This window comes from Wyeomyia smithii, chromosome 2 (genome assembly GCF_029784165.1).
Source record: "Wyeomyia smithii strain HCP4-BCI-WySm-NY-G18 chromosome 2, ASM2978416v1, whole genome shotgun sequence".
In the NCBI taxonomy this organism is placed as follows: Eukaryota; Metazoa; Arthropoda; class Insecta; order Diptera; family Culicidae; genus Wyeomyia; species Wyeomyia smithii.
Window position 1 is genome coordinate 85374943 of NC_073695.1, and position 22752 is coordinate 85397694.

At 37.6% G+C, this 22752-nt stretch overlaps 1 protein-coding gene across 12 annotated transcripts in view; it reads left to right on the forward strand.

The window, feature by feature from the left end:
* Window positions 1-22152, forward strand: part of LOC129725442 (cell adhesion molecule Dscam2) — a 300301-nt gene extending 278149 nt beyond the window's left edge. For 2 of the 12 annotated variants that reach the window (XM_055681304.1, XM_055681305.1), the window contains exons 11-18: window positions 1411-1530; window positions 1705-1878; window positions 1948-4311; window positions 7982-8305; window positions 8380-8540; window positions 8841-8973; window positions 9055-9145; window positions 9653-22152. In XM_055681304.1, the coding sequence (XP_055537279.1) occupies window positions 1411-1530; window positions 1705-1878; window positions 1948-4311; window positions 7982-8305; window positions 8380-8540; window positions 8841-8973; window positions 9055-9145; window positions 9653-10019 (3734 nt within the window). In that variant the 3' untranslated portion in view covers window positions 10020-22152. Of the gene's footprint in view, window positions 1-1410; window positions 1531-1704; window positions 1879-1947; window positions 4312-7981; window positions 8306-8379; window positions 8583-8840 lie in introns of those variants that run through there. The other 10 variants (XM_055681301.1, XM_055681302.1, XM_055681298.1 and 7 more) reach the window with 8 other exon arrangements.
* Window positions 22153-22752: the final 600 nt, after the last annotated feature.

Below are 22752 nucleotides of genomic sequence, written 5' to 3' on the forward strand. Positions count from 1 at the left end.
ACTAGTTCTGAGCTACAATGCTTTGAATTAAACTAATGCTAAAATGCATACTTTGCAAATAATATTTAGTTTAAAATAGTTTATTTGACACGGCATGACACATTTTTTGTTTTACTGAGCCAAATACAATTCGTATAAATTCTACGTTAGCAGGAAAAAGAGAAGGGCGCTTTGACATTTTTTGATATTTTTTACATTTTTGACATTTCTGACACTTTTGAGATTTTTGAAATTTCTGGCATTTTTGGCATTTTTGACATTATTGAAATTTTTGACATTTTTGACATTTTTGACATTTTTGACATTTTTGACATTTTTGACATATTTGACATTTTTGACATTTTTAACATTTTTGACATTTCTGACATTTTTGACATTTTTGACATTTTTGACATTTTTGACATTTTTGACATTTTTGACATTTTTGAGATTTTTGACATTTTTTATATTTTACCTCATGTAACATATTCTACTTGACGTCAAATTCATTATTGAAACTGGTCAATTTTTCGTACTGTGTCGTGAACCTTCTTACACAACATCAAAACTTAAATTTTTCCCAAAATCATTCAACTTTTTACTCGACGAGGAATACATTTTCTTGTGCAACATTGACAGTAGCAGCAGCAGTGGCGAAAAAAGAAATGTGGCAAAACGAATCTGCGCCCGTCTGCGATCGATGAATAAAAACAATATGCAAAAGTTTCCACCGCTTTTCCGTATGTATTGCACACTCAGCCGCTTCTAACCAGCAGCCAGCGTTTATAATCACTTAGCGATGTGATGTGATACGTGTCTTGTACAAACCTGCGTTATTAACATACCGCCATTAATGCACCCACCCTTGCCAGCTAGCAACACATGAAGCAGTCAGTATATGTGTATGATAACCAAAGTATGTAAAACACGCACACACGCTTTCTCGGCCAACTGAATTTCAAAGTAAATGAAGAGTTTAGTTTTCCCCGCCCTCAACATAATCGCCAAATCAAATTTTTAAGCCTAGCCAACCCCAGCACCGCTTTTAGTTTTTTTCTTAACCTCAGAACTAACACGTAATAATCGTCGTTGAATTGCAACTTGTTCCCGGCTTCAGTGTCTGGTACGTACAACAGTCTGCAAAACTTTCCCGCAAACAATTTTCGGACAAAATCAAGCGCTTAGCCAAAATCCTTCGATGATGAGCCTGAGGAACGAGTCGTAATTCACAAAACCAACGAAAGTTTCGCCTCTCCATGTTATTCATGTTCCCAAGAAATGAACCACAATTTCCTCGAAAGGAACAACCTCCCACAAAAAAAAAAAAAAAAACAAAACTTTTGACAACTTTTTCCTCTTCTGTCGTCTTTTCCGTTTCCCTTTTCACGGTTGAAAACACCCACATCTTCTGCTGCTACCACCCACGAGTAGTTCCGCCTCGTTGGATTGTTGAACCGACCGACGTGAGTGTGGAGAGAAACCGCCACATTACGCTACACTGCCAGGCCCAGGGAGTTCCTATTCCCACTATCCAGTGGAAGAAAGCAACAGGTGAGATTCAACAAGCGAATGGCAATATAAATCACGTGCCACGAATATATGTCGCTCCGGTTGTTTCCGCAAGAGAAACGACAAGTTTCTTCGTCGATCGTTGACTTTGGTGGCAGGAAGCTATTGCTTTTATCGCTTTTTTTCTAACGGTTTTTTTTTTCTTTGCTCAAACAGGAAGTAAATCGGGAGATTACGAAGAGGTTCGGGAACGAGCGTACACGAAATTACTGACAAACGGATCTCTTCTGCTGCAGCATGTGAAGGAAGATCGGGAAGGATTTTACCTCTGCCAGGCTCACAACGGAATTGGAACAGGGATAGGGAAAGTTATTCAATTGAAAGTCAACTGTAAGTGGGTTTGATAAATAAACACTCTGTCGGTAATGATGACAACGAGCTAAATAAATTTTGTTTCAGCTTCACCTTACTTTTCCGGTCAGTCTAAGATGGTAACTGTGAAAAAGGGAGACACCGCTATCATGCAGTGTGAGGTTAAGGGTGACAAACCAATCAATGTTGTTTGGTTACGCAACGGCAAACATGAGCTAAACCCTTCAACCAACTATCGGGTGTCTATCAAACAGGACGCTACACCCGAAGGTATTCACGCTGAAGTGCAGATATCGAGCGTAGAGAGCAGTGACAGTGGTGCCTACTTCTGCCAGGCTAGCAATTTGTACGGTCGAGATCAACAACTAGTTCAACTGCAGGTTCAAGAACCACCACAGCCTCCCTCGTCACTTGAAGCCTCTATGATTGCTAGCCGGGCCGTTAATCTCAAATGGCAACCACGAGGTGGTGATGCTGCCGAAGTATCCAAGTACATTGTAGAATACAGGGAAATCGACCGACAATGGATGTATATGGAAATTGCGGACCCACCACAATACTCAGCGATGATTGAGAACCTGAAACCAGCCACAAACTATATGTTCAGAGTGATCGCTGAGGGTCCTGCCGGACGAAGCTCACCAAGCCAGGAACTATTCATCAAAACAGAGCCACAGCGACCAGCTGGGTCACCGCTAAACTTATCGGTCCGGCCGATCTCATCTACCGAAATACTGATCAATTGGATGCCTCCAACATTCGAGCTCAGACATGGTGAAATACAAGGCTATAACATAGGATACCGCTCGATGCACACAAACACGAACAGTTACAATTTTACCTCCGTATCAGGTGATGGTGAAGACGGCACCGGAGAACTTTTGCTTGGAAACCTCGCAAAGTACACCCGATATACCATAGTTGCTCAAGCATTCAATCAGGTAGGACCTGGTCCACTTTCGGAACCAGTTACAGCCCAAACCATGGAGGACGTACCCAGTAAACCACCGGAAGATATCCGTTGCGCAGCACTTACCTCAACATCAATCCAGGTATCGTGGCAACCACCACAAGCTCACCATACCAACGGACTTCTCCAGGGCTACAAAGTGTACTATGAATCCGCTTCGGAAGACTCCATCAGCAACGGTGATATGGAAACCAGAAAGACCACTGCGCTAACAATTATATTAACAAGTCTGCGGAAATTCTCCAACTACAGCGTTCAGGTTCTAGCGTACACACGTATGGGAGATGGAGCCATTTCACCACCCACTTTTTGTCACACCGAAGAAGACGCCCCGGAAGCGCCATCCGACATTAAAATAGCCATCAGTTCGCCGTCCTCCCTGTACGTATCATGGCTAGCTCCGAGCGAACCGAACGGAATAATTACAAAATATAATCTGTACATGAGAGCTGTCAATGGGCGCGAAGAGCTTAGCAACGACAAACGAAACCTTCTGCCCCATCAGCACTATTTCGAAGCAAAGCAGTTGCAAAGTCACACCGAGTATCAGTTCTGGGTGTCGGCATCGACTCGTGTTGGTGAGGGCAAAAGCACTAGGGTCGTATCTCAGATGACATCTAATCGCGTTCCGGCAAAGATAGTCTCGTTTGGAGGCTTAACAATCCGTCCATGGAAAACGTCGGCTTCGCTTAACTGCATGGCCGTTGGACAGCCGCGTCGGGAGTGGTTCAAGGGCGACATACTGCTACGCTCCGGATCACATCACAACGTTCAGATACTCGACTCCGGGGAAATCATCATAACCATGCTACAAACGACGGACACCGGAAACTACACTTGCCAGGTCGACAACGGTATTGGGACTGATCGATTAACGCACAATCTATTAGTTCAAGTTCCTCCAGGACCACCGGTCCTGTACGTAACCAGTGCTACCTCCAGCAGCATACTGCTTCACTGGAAAATTGGTTCTACGGGCAATGCACCAATTACTGCGTTCTCACTGCACTACCGACGCGTTCACGGAAATTTGGAAGAAATGCAACTTTCTCGGCATGCATCCAGCCACGAACTGAAAGGATTGTTCTGCGGTAGTACCTACCAGGTGTATCTGGTTGCACACAACAAGATAGGTTCTTCACCGGCTAGTACTACGCTGAATGTTAAGACTCAGGGACAACCACCTGGGACTCCACCACCGTCGGTACTGATAGCACCGAACTCTACCTCCGTAGTTCTGCGACTAAACGGTTGGCCCGACAACGGCTGCCCTATCCTGTACTTCGTTCTACAGTATCGCTCCATTTCGAACAATCTGGACGACGAATGGCACCTGGTTTCGAATGCCCTAAAACCACAACGCCGGTTTACCCTGTCGGGACTTCTGCCGACTACGCTCTACCAGCTGAAGATGGAAGCGCACAATGTGGCTGGATCAACCAATGCCGAGTACACATTCGTGACGTTAACGAAAGATGGAGGTAGGTCGCAGTTGTTTTGCCCTTAGATTTAAAGCCGTGCGAGAGCAGAAAATCAGGAATACTTTTCAAAAAATTTCTTGCTAAAATGATAAATTGAAAACACCTTCAAGATGTTAAAAAGCATTTCCAACTCGCACTGCAAACTGGTTTGTCTCAACCATCTTTGATTAGAATTTTATTAAACATGATTTTAACTGCCAAGAGTAGCTTTCTAACCGCGAGATCCGATCAAAATAACATTGGATTTAAAGTTGTACGAAATTGAAAATAAAGTTTCCATAGAATATTATTTTACATGAACAATAGCCTCTGCGGCAGGCCTAATTTTTTTGATTAAGTTTAAATTATGCTCCAAAATCTGACAAAAAATTATGCATGATGATTTCTTTCGTCTATTTTGAATTTTTTTAACAGATTTTTCAAACATCCCAGAAAACAAAGTGTGAGCAAAACTATAACAAAATCTCGGGTGTCTGCTGTATTCCTCACTTGGCGCATTTCGCGCCTACTCAACCAGATGTTGGCAGCACCCTCTCAAAATGCAACGAAATTTTATGAATGTTTGGGTCTAAGCAACTTAAAAATTTTATTTTTAAAAATTTATCCAAACTATCATTTGAAAAGAGATGAAGTTTTTTCAATAAAGTTCGAAAAAAATTGTCAAGGGATGACATTTAGGAAACTGTCTGAAATTTCATTTAAAAATATTGAAATAGATAGATAGATTTTTAATTTTTTTTTCAGTGTTGGAGCCCAAATTTATTTATTTTATTTTTTCAATATTTTTAAACGAAAGTTCAGATAATTCCCCAAAAGTCTGCCAAACCAACTCAACTTTTCTCTAAACACGTGATACGTAAAAAACGCTGAACATGAAACAAATCTTATTAGAAAAACTGCAAGGTATACAGCCCTAGATGTTGCGTGAAATGGTGACGTAGGGAAGCTGCTCCTATATTCATCTTATCACTATTAATTGTCAAATTTACTGTCAAATTTTGCTTTTTTCTAAATAACAGTAATTTTATTTTACCTCTCGATTCAGTCGAGTGTTCGACGGTTTTACTTTGAAGAAAAATAATAAAATTTGACGGTAAATTCGATGAATAAGAGTGATGAGATGTATATAAAAGCGGTTTCCCCAGGGCTTAACAGTATAATTTGAGTGCTTTAAGTTACAATGTCGACTTTGACTAGCACTTTGTCGTAGGTTTGAATCTTGGTAGCATCAGGCCACTCGTTCAATGACTTGCGCATGTTTATTCTCGGGCTTAAATCCTTCCTTCATGATACATTCTACTCGAATGAATTTTATTTACACTTTTCGATATGTCATGGTTGTTAAATGAGAACCAGAATTTCGCTAGCTCGAAAACCAAAAACGAACAGCCACAGTGTAAAAGTGTAGTTCTGGTGTAGCTATACCGCAAACAATTGCGAATTCGACATTATATACGCTAGGATCTGCTTTCAAAAAGCATATTGATGCAGTTTAACGAGTAATTTGAAAATTAACACGAAATATATCGTCGGTTGCAGTAGCGTAGCCAGAACTTCCTTTTCAGGGAAAGGGAAAGAGTAATCAAAACAATGACTATCGTGTAACAAAACGGGATTAGAAAAAAAATGGTTTGGTATGCTCACATCACTCATCCTCAGTACGGGTTGTGTTGTAGTAGAGATATAAGTGCGGCAGAATATTGAAGAGCTAGAATAAGAGAGAACTACGTGAAATATTAAGTGTTTTCTTGCTATCTTCAGCGCTACCACTTACCGTGCAACGCGCAAATAAACCGTTGCTTAGTTCAGTCAATGGTCAATTTGAGAACAACATTCGAATTATTGTTCATCGCATGACATAAACAGTAGGGTGCCAATTGAAATCTACTTTTCGAATTTTGTTTAGCTGTAGCTCAAAAATTTCGTCTTCTCGAAAAACAGCCCAAACAAAACTTTAGCTCAATCGTGCAACAGCCTTTTTCTAAAAACCAGGTATGGTCCCAAAAATCAATTTATTTTTAATTTTTTTATTTCAATTTAAATACAATGTAAAAGAGTGTTAAAAACTAGAGATCTCTTCAAATGTTAGTCCAGATAAATTTTCAAATAAAAGAATGCAAAGCTAATTGTTTTTGTACGGCCTACACACCCACAAAGTTTCATTGAATTCTGAAAAAGTGCTCCTAGCCCGTCCCACAGTGGTCGGAGGCCGGAAAAAACCTTGAGTTTTCATGTCAATATTTTTGATGTTTTGTATTTCTCCGAAGATTAACAAACTGTGAATGGCCTTTTCCCAACATTTTATGACAATCGGCTGATATCGATTTTCGGCCGCACTTTGAATGTTGCATATCAGACAATTTCGATGATTTTCATGTTTTAAAATCACAATTTTTAGCTTAACTTCAAATACCTGTAACTCCCTCAGTCTTGATCCGATTTTGATTCAACAATTTTTATTTTGAAGGAAAATGTATGTTATTTATGGTTGATTTTCAAGATTTGCCAAAAATACAACCAATTTCTCGATCGATGGCCGAGAAGCCAAAAAAACATGTATTTCTAATTTCATTTCTACCTTCTGTGAAACTATCTTGTGAAACAGTTCGGAACGATAGGATAAACAACAGCGTATGGTAAATTTATTGTACTTTTCAGATTTTTGTGTCCCGTTTTGCACGTCGTTGCTCATAGGGAGATATTTTGAAAAATAGAAACTATGGAGACGTATGGTGGTCAGTTGTAAAATATTCAGTTTTGTATATTCAAACAAAATGATTGACTGGAAAATATACATGTAAAATTTTACAGTAAATTGGACAAATAAAAGCAATGAGATGAATGTAGGTGTTGAGATGAATTTTAAAGCGGTTCCCCAAGCAAAAAAAAACTGATCACGAAACAAGCCTAACGGCACTTTAGGTGATTTTATGCATCTCAACATTTTTTGATACAAGAAATAAGTTCACCACCTAAAAATTGTAATAATAGTAATTTCCAGTCATTCAAAGAAGACTTTTGGGATTTTCCGACTTTTGTTTAGAGACCTCCCACTGTGCGTCAGTCAAGTTGGTGCTGAATGCGTCACTTCTATTATCGTGTGTAATGTTTTTTTTGTTTCCTAATTCAGCTTTTAAAAAAAAATTCTCAAAAACAAATTTTCCAAAAAGGTACTATATGTTCCTAACGTTTTGGGCTGGAAATGCTCTAATAAAACACAAAAATTAGGAAATCCAGCTTTGTTTATTCAAGTGCTTCTAGTCACAACTTTCAATTATGCGTATTTGAAAAAATTGTCCTCCCAGCTGATCTCGAGGTACGATGACCTAACAAGTCAGTCGCCGTAGGTTTGAGTCTGGGCTCGAGAGAGACTGTTAGTGTCATTAGGATGGTAGTGCTAACCACAATTACCATGTACACTCAATAGTTAGCTGCTAAGTCTGTGTATAATAAACAGAAGGTCGAGTTCCGAAACGGAATGTAGCACCGAGACTTTGCTGTTTTCTTATTTCAAAAAATTACAATACAAAGTCGGTGTAATATTTTTTGAGTCGTAGATTTTTTTCTTTACGGTGCATATTCCTATTTTAAAAACCTGCTCAACGGTGCACGATTTGCTCTTGAACTTTGCCGGTAACTTTGTTAATGGTGTTTAATCCTTTTCCAACAGACCCACCACCGCCAGATTTAGTACAAAGAGGACATCGTTCTCAAGTTTTCTACAACAACATTCAGCTGCTAATACCGATAATCATTACCATCACTGCAACCCTCATCTGCATTGCGTTCACGGTAGTTTGCTACAAATATCGTGAGTATATTGTACTGTTCTGTTTTGGTATCGGCTCTGAGCCGCCTCGTTACTTCCCAGGCCAACGTGGTCGTGAACGGAAGGATACGATGGACGGCAACCAGCAGAGCGCGGATGCCCAACGAGACAGGTATTACGCTACCATTCATAAAGTGGCACTGCAAGCGGGTGATAAGATTCCAGGTAACATCCAAACTTGTTTATTTTGAGCGACCTTGAAAACCTTAACCATCATCATCTCCAACATTATGCAATAGAAACCTCCGAAGATATTTCACCGTACGCTACGTTCCAACTATCGGAAGCAAGCACCTTGGCCCAACCACATCACAGCGGACCAACCAACACATTGTTGCACTCCTTCATGTACCATGAACGCGCCATGACCGAGGGATGCGCATCGCCACCCCCTGCAGCGGTATTGAGACAACTTCATAATCAGTCGCCTTACTATAATATCGTGCGTTTGATTTTTTTCTTTCTTTCAATATAACACTCACACACACGCTGATTGGCTTCTAGTTGATGCTTTGTTTCACTGATCTAAACCCAAATTGAACTGATTTTTTTGTTCCGAACACCGTTCAACACTGTTTCCAGTTTCCTTTAGAAGCGCACGGTAGAGGCTTTAGCTAATGCGTGAACAAGTGTGTCCTTGCTGCGAATCGTCAGTTATTTATATAATTTTCTTCTTTATTTTTAAATTTTGCTCCAACAGAATTCATCGAAAGGTCGGCGAAGGCATTCGCGTAAAACGGAACCGGAAAGTGAGGAATCAGATTCCGATCAAGATCAGCTGACTTCCAGCCGAACAGAATCGTCGAATCAACTCGACGCCAAGATCAAGCATAGTAAGGATGACCTGCTTCAGCCAACTGCCTGTGAGGATGACGACCTCGCCTATAACCAGCATTTCATGCGTTCCATTCCAGGTCTCATCTATCACGGTACGCAGTCGAGCACTTCGTCCGACCTATCACCGATGTCTGAACAAAAATCACTACCTCGTCGTGGCAGATCAAGGTATCATCACCTTCATCTCCATAACACAAACACCACACCACGACACAAGTCCTCTCTCAGTAGCAAAACCGCTCAATCGCCAATAGTATCCCCTCGTAGTAGTTGTCGAAACGATACTCAAACGATTCAACTTCCTCGCATGCCGTCCCAGTTTCGCCCAATACACAGTAGTAGAACAATCAACACCCCATCACGTCTATCTTCCGATTGTTGATGAAATTGTGCCAATAATACAAATCCGAATTAGCGATCGTTGTTTCCAAATCAAAATCCACGTTAAAAAAATCCATCACAAACCTGAGAGTACGTTATATTATGTAAACTAACAGAAGGTTTCTTCAACAACCTCCAAAGTCTAACAAATTTTTAAAATACAATCCGTTCAGTCACGTAGTTGAATCATAAATTACCAATCAATCGTTAAATTGTGTTGTCTTGAGCAAAACCCACGAAAAGTGAACCAAAAAAATACAACAACTACAACCAAACACACATCTATATGTATAGGGGAACAATGAGATCCTTACTTACACCACTACATTTACCCGACAATACACCGGGAGGCGGTGGTGGTCCGCTGTTCCATCAGGTGCCGATCGAGAGCGGTACGCCGGACCGGCTGGAGCTGTCGGAGGCCGAGTGTGACATCGACACGATCAAGAAACTGAAACTGGGTATGCGTTCGTCGCTGTGGTCCCGACCGCAACAGAGCAATAGTGCAGCCAACGCCGGCAGCGGCGTAGGAGGGGCTGTCCCAGGCGGGGGCCGTGGCGGCGGTGGCACTGGAGCTGGAGGTGGACCTGGCGGCGGGGGTAACGTTGGTCCCGGTCAAGTTCCAGGGGGACACCCGTCGGACTATTCAATCGCGGTATAAAGTTAATGATCCGGTGTTTATTTCGCAAAACAGGTGGATTTTTTCAAGGTCGTATAGTAGTAGAGACTAATCCTTTTTGAGATATGTTTATCTGGGTAATTTAATGGTGAACAGGGTACTGTTCATTGTGACACTGGGTGACAGACAGTGGTTACGAATTTTCGCTTGCCATACCATTCAAGACAAAACCAACTGAAATTGATTCGTATTCATAACAGGCACTGAGCTTACCAAAGTAGTTTATTTCATAATACCTTGGATCGGGCTAGTCATATGGTCTAAACTGGCAGGTCTAAAACGTCATTAAAATCATTCAACAGTTTCATTTTTTATTTGTCATCACAATGGTTTTCATCATTTTCAATTTATACTATTTTTTCGCCTAATTAATATCGTGTTTTGCAAATTCATGGAATTATAATATTCTTTTTATATTCTCAATATGTTCTTTAAAAATATTTTTTTATCGTAAATTAGTCCCAAGTACTTAACCTTAAGGTTTTAAGAAAAATTATCAGTTGAATTGGGGAAAATTTTCCCATTTTTGCAAACGGGAAGAGAGAATAACTAAAATTTTCGGAAGCCGTCTGCTAATGACAAGAAGACTTTTTCCTTTTACGGAAATGCTTGTGTCATCGCAGAACAGTGACTCTATGCATCTTGGACGTGAATCATGAAGATCTGGAGTAATATGTTGTACAGAACTGGACCCCAACTTTGAGGCACACCTGCTCTGACAGGAGATCTATCAGATTTTGAATTCTAGTAGTCAACCTGTAGAGTTCGATCAGTTAGATAATTTTTTAAAATTTTGATTAGAAAAATTAGGAAATTGCGAATGCTTTTTCTATGTCTAAAAGAGCAGCTCCAGTGGAATAACCTTCAGATTTGTTAGCTCGTATCATATTAGTAACTCTGAGCAATTGATGAGTGGTGGAATGCCCATGGTGAAATCCAAACTGTTCAATTGCAAAAATTGAATTTTAATTGATGTGTGACATCATCCTGTCAAGAATATTTCTCTCAAACAGTTTACTTATTGAAGAAATCAAACTGATTGGTCGATAACTTGAACCTTCAGCTGGATTCTTATCCGGCTTTAAAATTGGAATATTTTTCGCATTTTTCCATAATTTGGGAAAATATGCAATTTTAAAACAGCTATTGAAAAAGTTTACTAAAAATTCCATTGCGCTCTCAGGAAGATGTTTGATGATTATGTTAAAGATTCCATCATAAGCAGGTGCTTTCATAATTTTGAAATTTTCAATAGGGTATCGAATGTCGTCAGGTTTTTATAAGATTACTGCAGATAACCTACCGAAGCAAACCACTGACGAAAACGTGCGTTACTCAAATTGAATTAATCTCATTCAAGTTAGTTTCAATCATTTCTGCAGGCAAAAAAAATCCTGGGAAAAAATTAGGTTATGTTGACGAGTAACTTTGGGCTAACAAAATTCAAATTTGAATTATGAACACCTTTGAGCCTTTTGTTCATTGGATACAAGAACATGTTCACCATCTTTTATAACTGGAACAGGCTTTGAAGGTTTCTTGAGAATCTTCGACAGCTTCCAAAATGCTTTTAAATGTGGTTTCAATTTTTCAACTTACGCCTCAAAATTTTTTTGGATTTCTCAGAAGAGTAAATCTATGTTCAATATCTTTCTGTAAATCTTTATGAATAGTTTTGAAAACAGGGTCATGAGAACGTTGGTATTGACGTCTGCGAACATTTTTCAAACGAATTGGATGTTGGAAATTTTCTTCATTTATTGGTGAATCAAATTGCACTTGAGCCTTAGGAACAGAATCATTCCTGGCATTAATAATTGCACATTTTTTGATGCTTTCAAAGCGGAATCAATATTCACATCGCTTTGCCAATCTAGTTCTATATTGAAATTATTTTCAATATGAGTTTTATATTATTCCCAATCAGCTTTGTGATGATTTAAAACAGAGCTCATAGGGTGTAAAACTGATTCATGAGATATGGAAAAATTTTGAACGATTTCTGGTTTGCAAATCACCTTCAAAACAATTCTCGCGTAACTTTTTGAAAGGACCTAGGTAACAAAGAGCGTTTCTTTCCTCTCTCACTCTGTTTCCGTAGTTACAGTGTCATCATAAAAGCTTTCAACAATGTCTTGTTGAAATGTTGAGAATTCTTGTCCTCGCGTGTGCTTCGGAATAGTAAATATGTAGCGGCAATAAATAAAATCCCAAGTTTTGTGTGAACTTCATTTACCAAAGTTTAAATAACTTTCGTCTCACGTTCCTCACCTTGATGATATTTGATTTGGCGATGGATTACAATTCCACCTCTACCACAGAACCCTGAATTCTGACATATCTATGAACCATGTAATTGGGATCATATTTTAATTTGATAAGTGGTTTAAGGAAAGTTTCAGTAATAATTGCAATGAACACATTATTGACAGTTCAAAAATTAAAAAGCTCATTATCATTGGCTTTTGATGAGCAAGCATTCCAATCTGAAATTTTGAATAATTCCTTCTAATCACTGTTGAATTTTAAATTTGAAGCGATGTTAAGGGTAAAATTTGTTCCAATTTGAATTTCTTCAAACTTGGAATTTACCTGCAACATGGCGTTCATAAGATCGAACATTGCCGGTTGCAGAAAAGAAAGTTTACCTGCCGTAACGGGTCTCAGGAAGTTGATATTAGACAATAAATTCTCGATAGTAATGCTAGCTAAGTTGACCAATTTTTGTTTGGCGCTGTTTTTGTCTACCCACATTAACGGTCATTTTCGAGCTACCAGGATATTCGAGCTACCTACAACGTTTGCATATTATAGGCGGTCCTGTGCAGGAGTAGAAAAATTGGGCGGTACAATTGGTATAATTGGAGGGTTAGCAATAGGTTTTGAAGTTTGTTTTGATTGGGAAAATCAATTTTGTTCACTTTGCCTTGCCTTAAAAACAGCCTAACGGAATGGACATTTGTTGAATTTTTACATACGGTTGCCGTTACAATTTGCACAGCGAAAATTTTACTTTCTTCCACAAGGCATGTGTCCTTTTTGTGAGAAGAGCCTCCACAGTAAAGGCCTTTTATGTCCATGTTACATGTTGCCATAGATCTAGGCAATGTCATTGGCAAATACGACATTGAATGATATGCTTTTCACCTCTGCCAAATTTTCTATATAACTCTTACTCTATACGCACATTATAGATAGTATGTGCTTTTTCAAAAAAAAAAAAATAATTTTTTAACCTCAGTGCGGTTAAAATTAATCGAATAATTAACCAGGAAAATTCCAGTTCTCTGACTGTTTTCACCTCGTGATTTTTGTTTCATTAGAATTACTTGGGTAGGGGCTTTGCCAAGTTATTCTGTTAAAGTAAGTTTGATCTCATCAACGGTTTGATCGTTACTGAGACCTTTCAATACGACCTTGAACAGCTTAGCTTGGCACTCTTAGCGGCGTACGTAAGAAAATTATTATCTTTTCAGTTAAATACTGAACATGAATGATTCATATTCCTCAATGCTTAGACCAGTAAGCGCCATTAGGCCAAATTGATAGGTAACTTTAACGTCGGAAACAGAGAGAGCTCCATAGTTGTTTATTATGCAGTGGATTAAATCTTAAACCATTATTAATTTCAGACAGAAGTTTTAAATGAAAAATATAAACAAAATTCAGTTTATGCAATCCGCCTGTTCGAAGTGGTCATAGGGATGCAGCATTTTACCGCGGTAACAGCGGCCAATTGACTTTCGGTGCACGTTTGATGGATGCAATCCAGGCATACCTTAATTTGAAGGAAATAATACTATAAACACTGTCCATCTTACCTACCCTGGTGGTGGACCGGCTTACCCCACCAGTACACAAAATTTTTAAATTCTCATAGTTTTTCAATAACAATAGACTTTACCCTATCTCTTCACGTATCGGTCAGGCATGTTTTAAATAACCGGAAAATATACCAACACCGAAAAAACGTGAAAAATTGTGGGGAAAAATCCTATTTTCTGACACGCAAAAATCACATCCGCACACGAACTCGTAGCCTATTTTCAAAACTTGTAAATTTTTTGCAAATTTGACAAATGTAAACATTAGAAGGGTGGTTCGAAAATCATCAACTAACTTGGTGAAAAGGTGGCCGGGTCAATGTTGCAAAAAAAAATCGCTAAGCGTCACATGTCCGTCTTACCCCCATTCCCCCTAATTGTTAGAGCGTGAGGCGACTTTGACGTGATTACTTTGAGATTCAGAAAAAAGCATCTGCACTAAATAAGCATAAGCATATGAAAACACTAAGAAATAAAGAACCCAAAGAACACAAAGAAATAAAGAACCCAGCAAACAAATTGGTTCACATAACTCGCGCTTAACTCTGTTAAGTGAACCCTTATTTGGTTAAAAATGACTATATAAGATGTATGTAATGCGCCTATGTGTACAAATCTGAAGGCCATAGACGTACATTGTAAAAAAAAATTGATTACGATCTTGTATGCTATCTTAAACGGTCTCATTTGAAACTTTAAATTGCGTTCTATACAACTTAGAGCAGCGATTCACAATTTTTTTGTCCTTGTACCCCTAGGCGATACCTTTCCTATCGATTGTACCCCCTGACTTGGAATGATTTCGCAGAGTGGGATAGAGTAGTAAAAGATCATTTTCTGGTAATCTAGTTCAGGTTTCAAATTGAACTATGGTTTGTTTGATTGCATGTTTAAGAGCAAGATTGAACAACAAATGGAGTATTAAGAAGAAAAATTAATTTGGCCGCCATTACTGATTTTTCTTCCGCCCCCTTTCGTCCCCTGAAGGCTTTCGAGTACCCCCAGGGGAACGCCTACTACAGGTTGAGAACCGCTGACGCATTTTACGCATTTTACAATTTTATGACACGTTAAATTGCTTCATATATAACCTAATATTGCATTTAAAAGATTTCAATTTTTTTACGATATAAACAAATTTATTGTTGCATCTCATGTAATTTCAACTTTATATGCACATTTGAGCGGCTTAGAATTAACATCCTTATACAACTTCTGGTTTGCTGGGAAATGTCTTTCATAAAAATTCGTATGTGACCTTTCCCAAGCTGCAAAATTTGTTACGATTATGAACTTTGTGCATCACAGCAACAAATTCTTATGCGAAACTAAGTTGCAGCTCCATTTCAGTTTCATATACAATGTCAGAAAAAGCGCAGGAGGCGGAGCCAATAGCAACATTTCCGTTGCTTCAACTTATGCATGGAATTCGATAACAACATGGTAAATGTTGCATGGTTGCAAATTTCTGCAACGTAGATGTATCGTAACAGCAACTTGTACGAACTAGCAATAACATGGCGTTATGGTAAACAAAAGACTGTCTGTATGGCGATTGATCTTTGACTATCTCTAGAAATTTGATGAGGATTCAACTCCAGTTATCAATTGCTATTCAATTTTCACGTTTCTACTATTCACATCGTTTGCTGTAGAAATGCTTGCAAGTTTATCGCTCAGTTCTTAATTCTGCTTTTCCAATTAATCAGCACCTTAGCGTGATAATGAAATTCAAAGCAAATTATTTCATTTTGTTTTATAAACCCACACTTTTCTGCCTATTTTTGGGTCCAGGTGTTAGAGGTTACTACGCAGTAAAATAAAAGGTCATTTGACAGTTATATGGCCTACGTTATTAACTTTAACAGTTTAAAAGTTACAACGCTGAAATATTTTCTTCTCTTGCGTTGTTAAGATAATAAAATTTGCATGAAGCGCTGTAAAGAACATAGGTATATCTTCCAGGGCTCTACATTTTCGAAACAAAACAATGAAACTGAATACCTCGCGCTGTCATTTCGACTCGAACAGTTTCATTTTCGTTCGATTCCTTTCGGCTACAGTCATCGAATCATTTCTTTCTCTCCTTCCCGTCTGTTGTTCATCGGATCATTTCAAATGAAACTGATGACTATTTTAATTGACGGAGAGAAAGTATGAATTTTAGGAAAAAGCTACAACGCAGTATATAACCTCATCTCAGAAACAAATATAAGGCGAACGATCGAGTGAAAGTTGCTGTTGCATAGCTTGCGAACATGACAGCAACTTTTAGGAGTAATGTTTTGTGTGTCTCGCATGTACCACGTTGGCAACTTGAATGCTCCGCCCACTAGATCTATCCAGTGAAGGTTAGGTTTTCAAATGCCGATTACACGTTGAACAACAAAGCCTACACCGCGAATCATGTTGTTGGTGTAAAGTTTTTTTTTTAAAGCAACGATGCAACTTCAGTTGTTGCTTGTATGGTTACAATTTCATCGTAGTAACAAGAGATGTTTCTTGAAACCTCAAAATTTCATTGGTGCAGCAAATGATCACAATTTATTTTATTATTACGTTTCAATTGTTGCTTTTTCATTGAATTCCTTAGCTCATTTTACACGCCGTATTAAATATTGGTGAAGGTTAAATTAATCAGTGGGCTGAAATTGATCACCTGAAAATTTGTGATAAAAAATACTAATCAAAATATATTGCTCTTACAACACTAAGCAATGTTAACGTGTCCTTAAACACAACTTTTGCATGATTCACATACCTGTCAAAGTTGCATGCCAGGCGCAATTTTTTCATATTTTCGAAAAATTCTTCTAACTCAGTCAAAACTCAATCAAATTTGATCGAACAAGTTTCCAAATAACAAAAAAAGTACTGAATTTACTTAAAGTAAACTTAGTTGAGGGTTATTTATGTTAGATTTGAAGAAGTGAGTAAAGTTTGATAAAAGTTCAAAAAATGTAATTTTCAACAATGATCATTTCATACCATTAAAGAAATACTGATGAATTCGCAGGAAACCACAGAGATTTTAATTTCAGAGCCAGTTTCTAAGCTTTTGCAACAAACCGAATCGAAATCGGTCTAACGACGATCAAATAAGAGCAAATTTAGCAGCAAGCAGCTCGTGAACCAAAATAAACAAATTTTAACCTGAAATATTGCGGGGGCCTAGTGTGGTTGGTAACGTCTCCGCCAACCACGATCGACGCCTGGGTTCGAATCCCACCGCCGACATAGGTGTCGATGGTTGTGAGGTGGCGTGATCCACTCACAACCAACCCAACTGGTCTAGATTCAATCCTAGCCGACACCGGGAGATTTTCTGAGGCGAAAAATCTCTGGGATCACGCCTTCCATCGCATGAGGAAGAAAAGCCGTTGGCGCCGGTCCGTTAATAAACGGGTCGTGAGTTAGGGTCCTGGGTGTGGAGTCGCCTCCCTGGGCGTCGGTGATTGGCCACAACAGTGGCGGAACTAGACCGACGGAAAATAAGCGAGGATAAAAAAACCTGAAATATTGTTATTTTCGTTTCCAAACTAGCTGTAAATGATATTTTTCAGCACAGAAATCATTATTTATCTTTAGCATATCGAAAAAAAGCACGATGCCAAAAGAATGTATGGATTTCAATGGTGATCAATTTCACTCCAATTTACCTCATAGTATCTTATAGAATTATCGAATTTATTCCATGAAGTAGACGATAGAGATTTCACCAATAGCTATAGAGGTTTACTGGAACACATACCAGTACTTGTTTTAAAATTCTACTATTTCGGGAAAAATGTACATGAAGCTAGTTAATTGGAAATTGTTATATAAATTGATCAATTTCACCCCGTTCCATGGTAGGTACTTGGCAATCAAGCGTTACAGTAGCCAAGCACCTCCATTGAAAAAGTTACTGTGACTCTTTAATGGAGACGCCTGGCTACTGTTATGTTCAATGAAGACGTATCTGAAAACCTAAAAAATGTTGAAAGATTTCTATTGCCAAAATAAAAGAAAATAGGCCTTGAAAGACCCACTAATTACTTCCAACTTGATGGTAAAAAATTGAAATTTGGTAAAACGTTCAACAGTAACAAATTTTTAAAAATTGTTAAATTAAAAAGAGTCGATTTTTTTATCATTTTATTTCAGAAAGACTCACCATCAAGCACAAAATTGTGACAGGGCTTTTTTTCATATATTTGCTGAATGAACAATAAAATTTAAAAAACAGTGCGAACAGAATAGAACATTGGAAGTTTTACCTGAATCATTTTGCTAATTTGACTGCTGCCATGTGTGAATTGTGGAATTTTATTCACTTATTTCAATGACCTTATCGTTGAGATTATCCACGAGTAACTTATGAAAAAAGCGGTGTTTTTGCTTATTATTCTACTTCTTTTAACTTTGAATTCTGTATTTCTTAAACTGCATTTATAAGGTTCATCACCACGTAAATTATTGTTTGTAGAATCATATTACCACATTGAAGCGCAATTATTTTTCTTTAGAAAGTTAAAATACTAGCCGTAATTTGGATTAAAATTGAAGTTTTGCACGTATGAATAAATCTATTGAATGAGGATTCCACTGAAAACTTGTTGGATTTCTTAAAAATAAAAAAAGTATGGTAATTCCCAAAGAACTGGACAACCCAGCCTAGTCCCAAACAATTCAAGTATGAAACATCAAGTAAAAATACTAGGTTACAAAAATATTTTATATATTTATTTTTCACCCAAGAAAACTTCATCTTTCGTGTTGCTTATAGAGTTCTATTAGGGGCAAACCGGCTCGGTTTTCCGGCAAAGTTAACGCAGTGGTTTCTTACGTATTTGTTGTAGAATTCCACACTGTTGTCAACCCTTTGGGGGGAGTCATGTCCAAGCAACTAGGCTGATACTTGACAACTTCCTGAGCAATCTAGTTGATTTAAAATCACCGATCAATTGATTTACTTATTTACTGTTTTATTTAAATCATGTTCAACTCTGTAGTATCAACTAAAACTTTAAAAGGACAATTTCGTCGGTTCAAACTTCAAATCATGGCTTTATTATTAAAGTACCTGTTTTCCAAGTGAGTAATGTAGAACTTAATTGAATTTGTTATTTAGGCAATGTAGTTCATCAATGATTCACTGGCTTGGTAATTTCATTAGCAATCGGAGTAGTTACTAGTTTATTATAGAAACATCAGATAACCTGTTTGTATGAATTAATTTGATAAAGAAAACCTTCTTATTTCCCATACGCTCCATAATGTATCACTTCCGAACACCCATGAGCTTAGTGATTATATAGCATTTATTAGTAGGGAGTAGTTTCGAAGAACTCGTTCGTGGATGCGGGATGATTGAAGGTAAAACGACAGCCCAGAGCACAACTAAATACAGCCAGATCTTTTCACCATGCGAATGTGCTCAATTTTATTCTCGTGTACCTCAGGATTAATCGATGAATTTGAACTTTAAACTTATGTTGCTCATTAAACTCATCTCCGACATCTTATCTAGTTTAACATCAAATACATTCCACAACATCAGGCGTTTCAGAACAGAAAAAATGTATTGTTGCAACGAAACTTGCCCTCTAATTGCGAATCTGTCAAAGTTACATTAGTTTTTGAAAATATGCTACTCGATTAATGTTATTCAAACACAGAATAACGAAATGTTAAACTCCTGTCTGTCACCCACAATTCGGATACTAGCCAGGTGGTAACCTTTTTGAAAGATTTACTTTTCCAAAGTGACATCATACTCTCACTAAATGACCAATCAATCGGAACAGCAGGACAAATCGATGCCAAACTACTGCTACGAGTATCAGAATCAAAACCAAGCAAAGCTAAACAAGTGCTGTGTAATCCGCTAAAAAACAAGTACCGCGACCAAAAGCTGGTTAAGCTACACCCGAGGCTCGATACGTTATTCGATCAACCAAGCGAGGATTGATTCAGCACGAACGGTTATATTAGTAATCAAAATTATTTTAAGTAAAGTTTGTAGATAAAATTTTATACTATAAAAATATATACAATCGTTTCAAACTGTGTACAGCATGAAGGATAAAAAAATCTTGTTTCATCTTATTAGTCCTGAAATTTATTCTTTTCGAAAACTGTTTGTGTTCAATCAATTTCTTGTCAAGCCTACATGAAGCTTTTCAAACAAATGTGTGCCAAACTATTGAAACTTCCTTATAAAATTAACTTCCTGTAATTAGAAAAAAAACTCCGTGAGTAGCTCTAAAACCTGTTAAATTTTTAGATAATTATTTTTCGAGTCCAATGATTGATTTTCTGTGAATAGAATAGCTTTTATGTACGACGATCAATTTAACAATGTGACAAATTTAAACAATACCTGTATTTGCTAGGATTTTGTATCTGTGTATAAAGACTGAATTTTCATTGATACATCTTAAACTAAAAAGCAACGGAGTAGAAGACAAAACAGAAAAACAAAACAATATTATTGAAAAAATTAAAAAAAAAACAGTGGAACATAAAGAAAAGACATAAAACGGTACGGTTCAAACGTCAAATGTTGAAGACAACAACAATCGGCTATGAGATGGATGGAAGTTATTACACTAAGCGGTAAAAGAACCCGGGTAAAGCAGTATGTGTGTATACCAATCAAATTTACAAAATGGCCGACAACTATATGGCCTCACCTAGTCAGCAAATATGCAAACAAGGGTTTAATGATATTTTTAACGATTGATAGTTTGTAACGTTAACTAGTTAAATATTAAACATCCTGTTTTACCCGCAGCTTTTGCGACGTATAAGCAAATTTTGTTACATTTGACGTTTATTCGAAACAGTTAATGCGATTAGTTGAGCAACACAATGCTACACATTCCGCAATACAACTGTTTGGTTACAGTGAATTACAAATCAGGAATTTAATTAATAATGAATAAATTATGCAAAGAAAAAAAGAAACAAACAGAAACCTATTAAACGCTAGTCACTACAAAATGTAATAGATACAATTTATAAATTAAATCATCAACGAACTGTACGAATTTAATGATACACAAAACCATAAACACTAAATGCAAAAAGTATTGTTTCCCGTAAAACTTTTGTACAACATGAATAACGAAGCAAACCACATTCAACACAAAAAGAAGCTTAACAGATTCAAAACTTTGCAAGCAAAGTTGCTCGACAAACCAGTAACGGCGAGTTATTCAATAACGATACAGTGTTTATGAGGCAAATAATACTTTGTGATATGTGTAATCAAATTACTATTAGATACAGTTACATGAGTCACATAAAAATAACCAACGTAAGAAACAGTTAGCGCAAAATTAGCAAACAAACCAGTTTTATTCAAATAATCGAATTTGTTTTCATTACAACGTTAATCAACAAAAGATAACACATTTCCCAACGATGTCGAAGTCAAGTGTAGTAGAGAACATTCCATTAGCAATGCACCCTTAATAGTACGCACACACACACAAAATTCCAAACATAACCAACCCAAACACAAATTCTACACACAAAATCACAGTAACATACACACAGTACAGCAGCAACGTTTCGGCATATATTTTTCGGCCAATTTGTAAACAGAAGAAAAAAAAAAGGAACAAACGAACAAAACGGAAACAGAAAAGAGTTCAAAATTGACGCCAAAATTAACTGACATGAGAAATCAACACAAAGAACAGCAAATACAACAAACTGCCCTTTTTGAATAAATACAATTTTAATAGCACAGAAAATCTCATTGATAGGAGCAGAGCTAGAGCAAAATCAATTGCATTCATCTAGAATATTGAAAGGACGAGAAAACAACAAAAATAAAATGAACTATACTACAGATAAGCGAATCAATAGAATGAGATGTATTAAATATGTCACCGGCATTACTAACTGAACAAAGCAAATGAAAAAAAAATAGTGCAATAACGTGTCAAGAACGAAGAGAAGATCAAATTGATTACACAGACTAATGACAACGGACAAAAGCGGCAAAAGTGTGGAGCGTGATGATAGTTAGACCTTGTACAGTTGTGCTAAACAGCCAAACCAAATGTAAACAAATGGTAAAACGAAAACAAAATGTTAATGAATGAAAAAAAAACAAATGTACTATTTATATTTAATATGAGTATAGAGAATGTGAATAACGCAGAAAAAGTGTTGAGTAATTGGATTGTTAAGTTGATGCCAAAGGCTAAGCAACAACAAGTGAAGGTATTCATGTGTTGGTCATAACAATCGTTACTCGAAGACTAGAGATGAAATAAACTGAAATTGCTACACTGCTCGGAGGCTACTGAGAGTTTTTGACGATCGAAAAATTCCATGTCATCCGGTTTGCTTTTTATAGTTGATTACATGAGGGTGTGAGGGTGGAAAAAAAAGTTTAAAAATGCGACTGAACAGTGGCAAGGTTTTATTACCCCCCAAAAACCATCTAACGTCCAAATTTTTGATTCTGTTGAAAAAACTTTAAAACACTCATTTTATGCTCAGATCAGTGGCGTAGCCAAGAGGGCGAGTGATGGTTAACGGTTTAAAAAAGTTCTCATGCAAAATTTAAGCTTGATCCGACTTCGGGCTGTAAAGCCTTGAAGCGGTAAAAGTTTCACTTTTTCGACCGATGAAAAAATACACAGAAAAAATCGATATGAAATTGTCAAAATCGATTTTTTTTTTCGAACCAACCCGTCCGACATCCGTTCAACATGCCCAGCCCACTGCAACCTGCCAATCTTAGCGGTATGGACGATAGATGGGTCCCCAAGCAGCTCCTGCAGTACGTGGTTCATTCGCCTTCTCCACACTCCGTTCTCCATCTGTGGTCCACCGAATATGGTATGCAACACCTTCCGATCGAAGACCGCAAGGGCGCATTGGTTCTC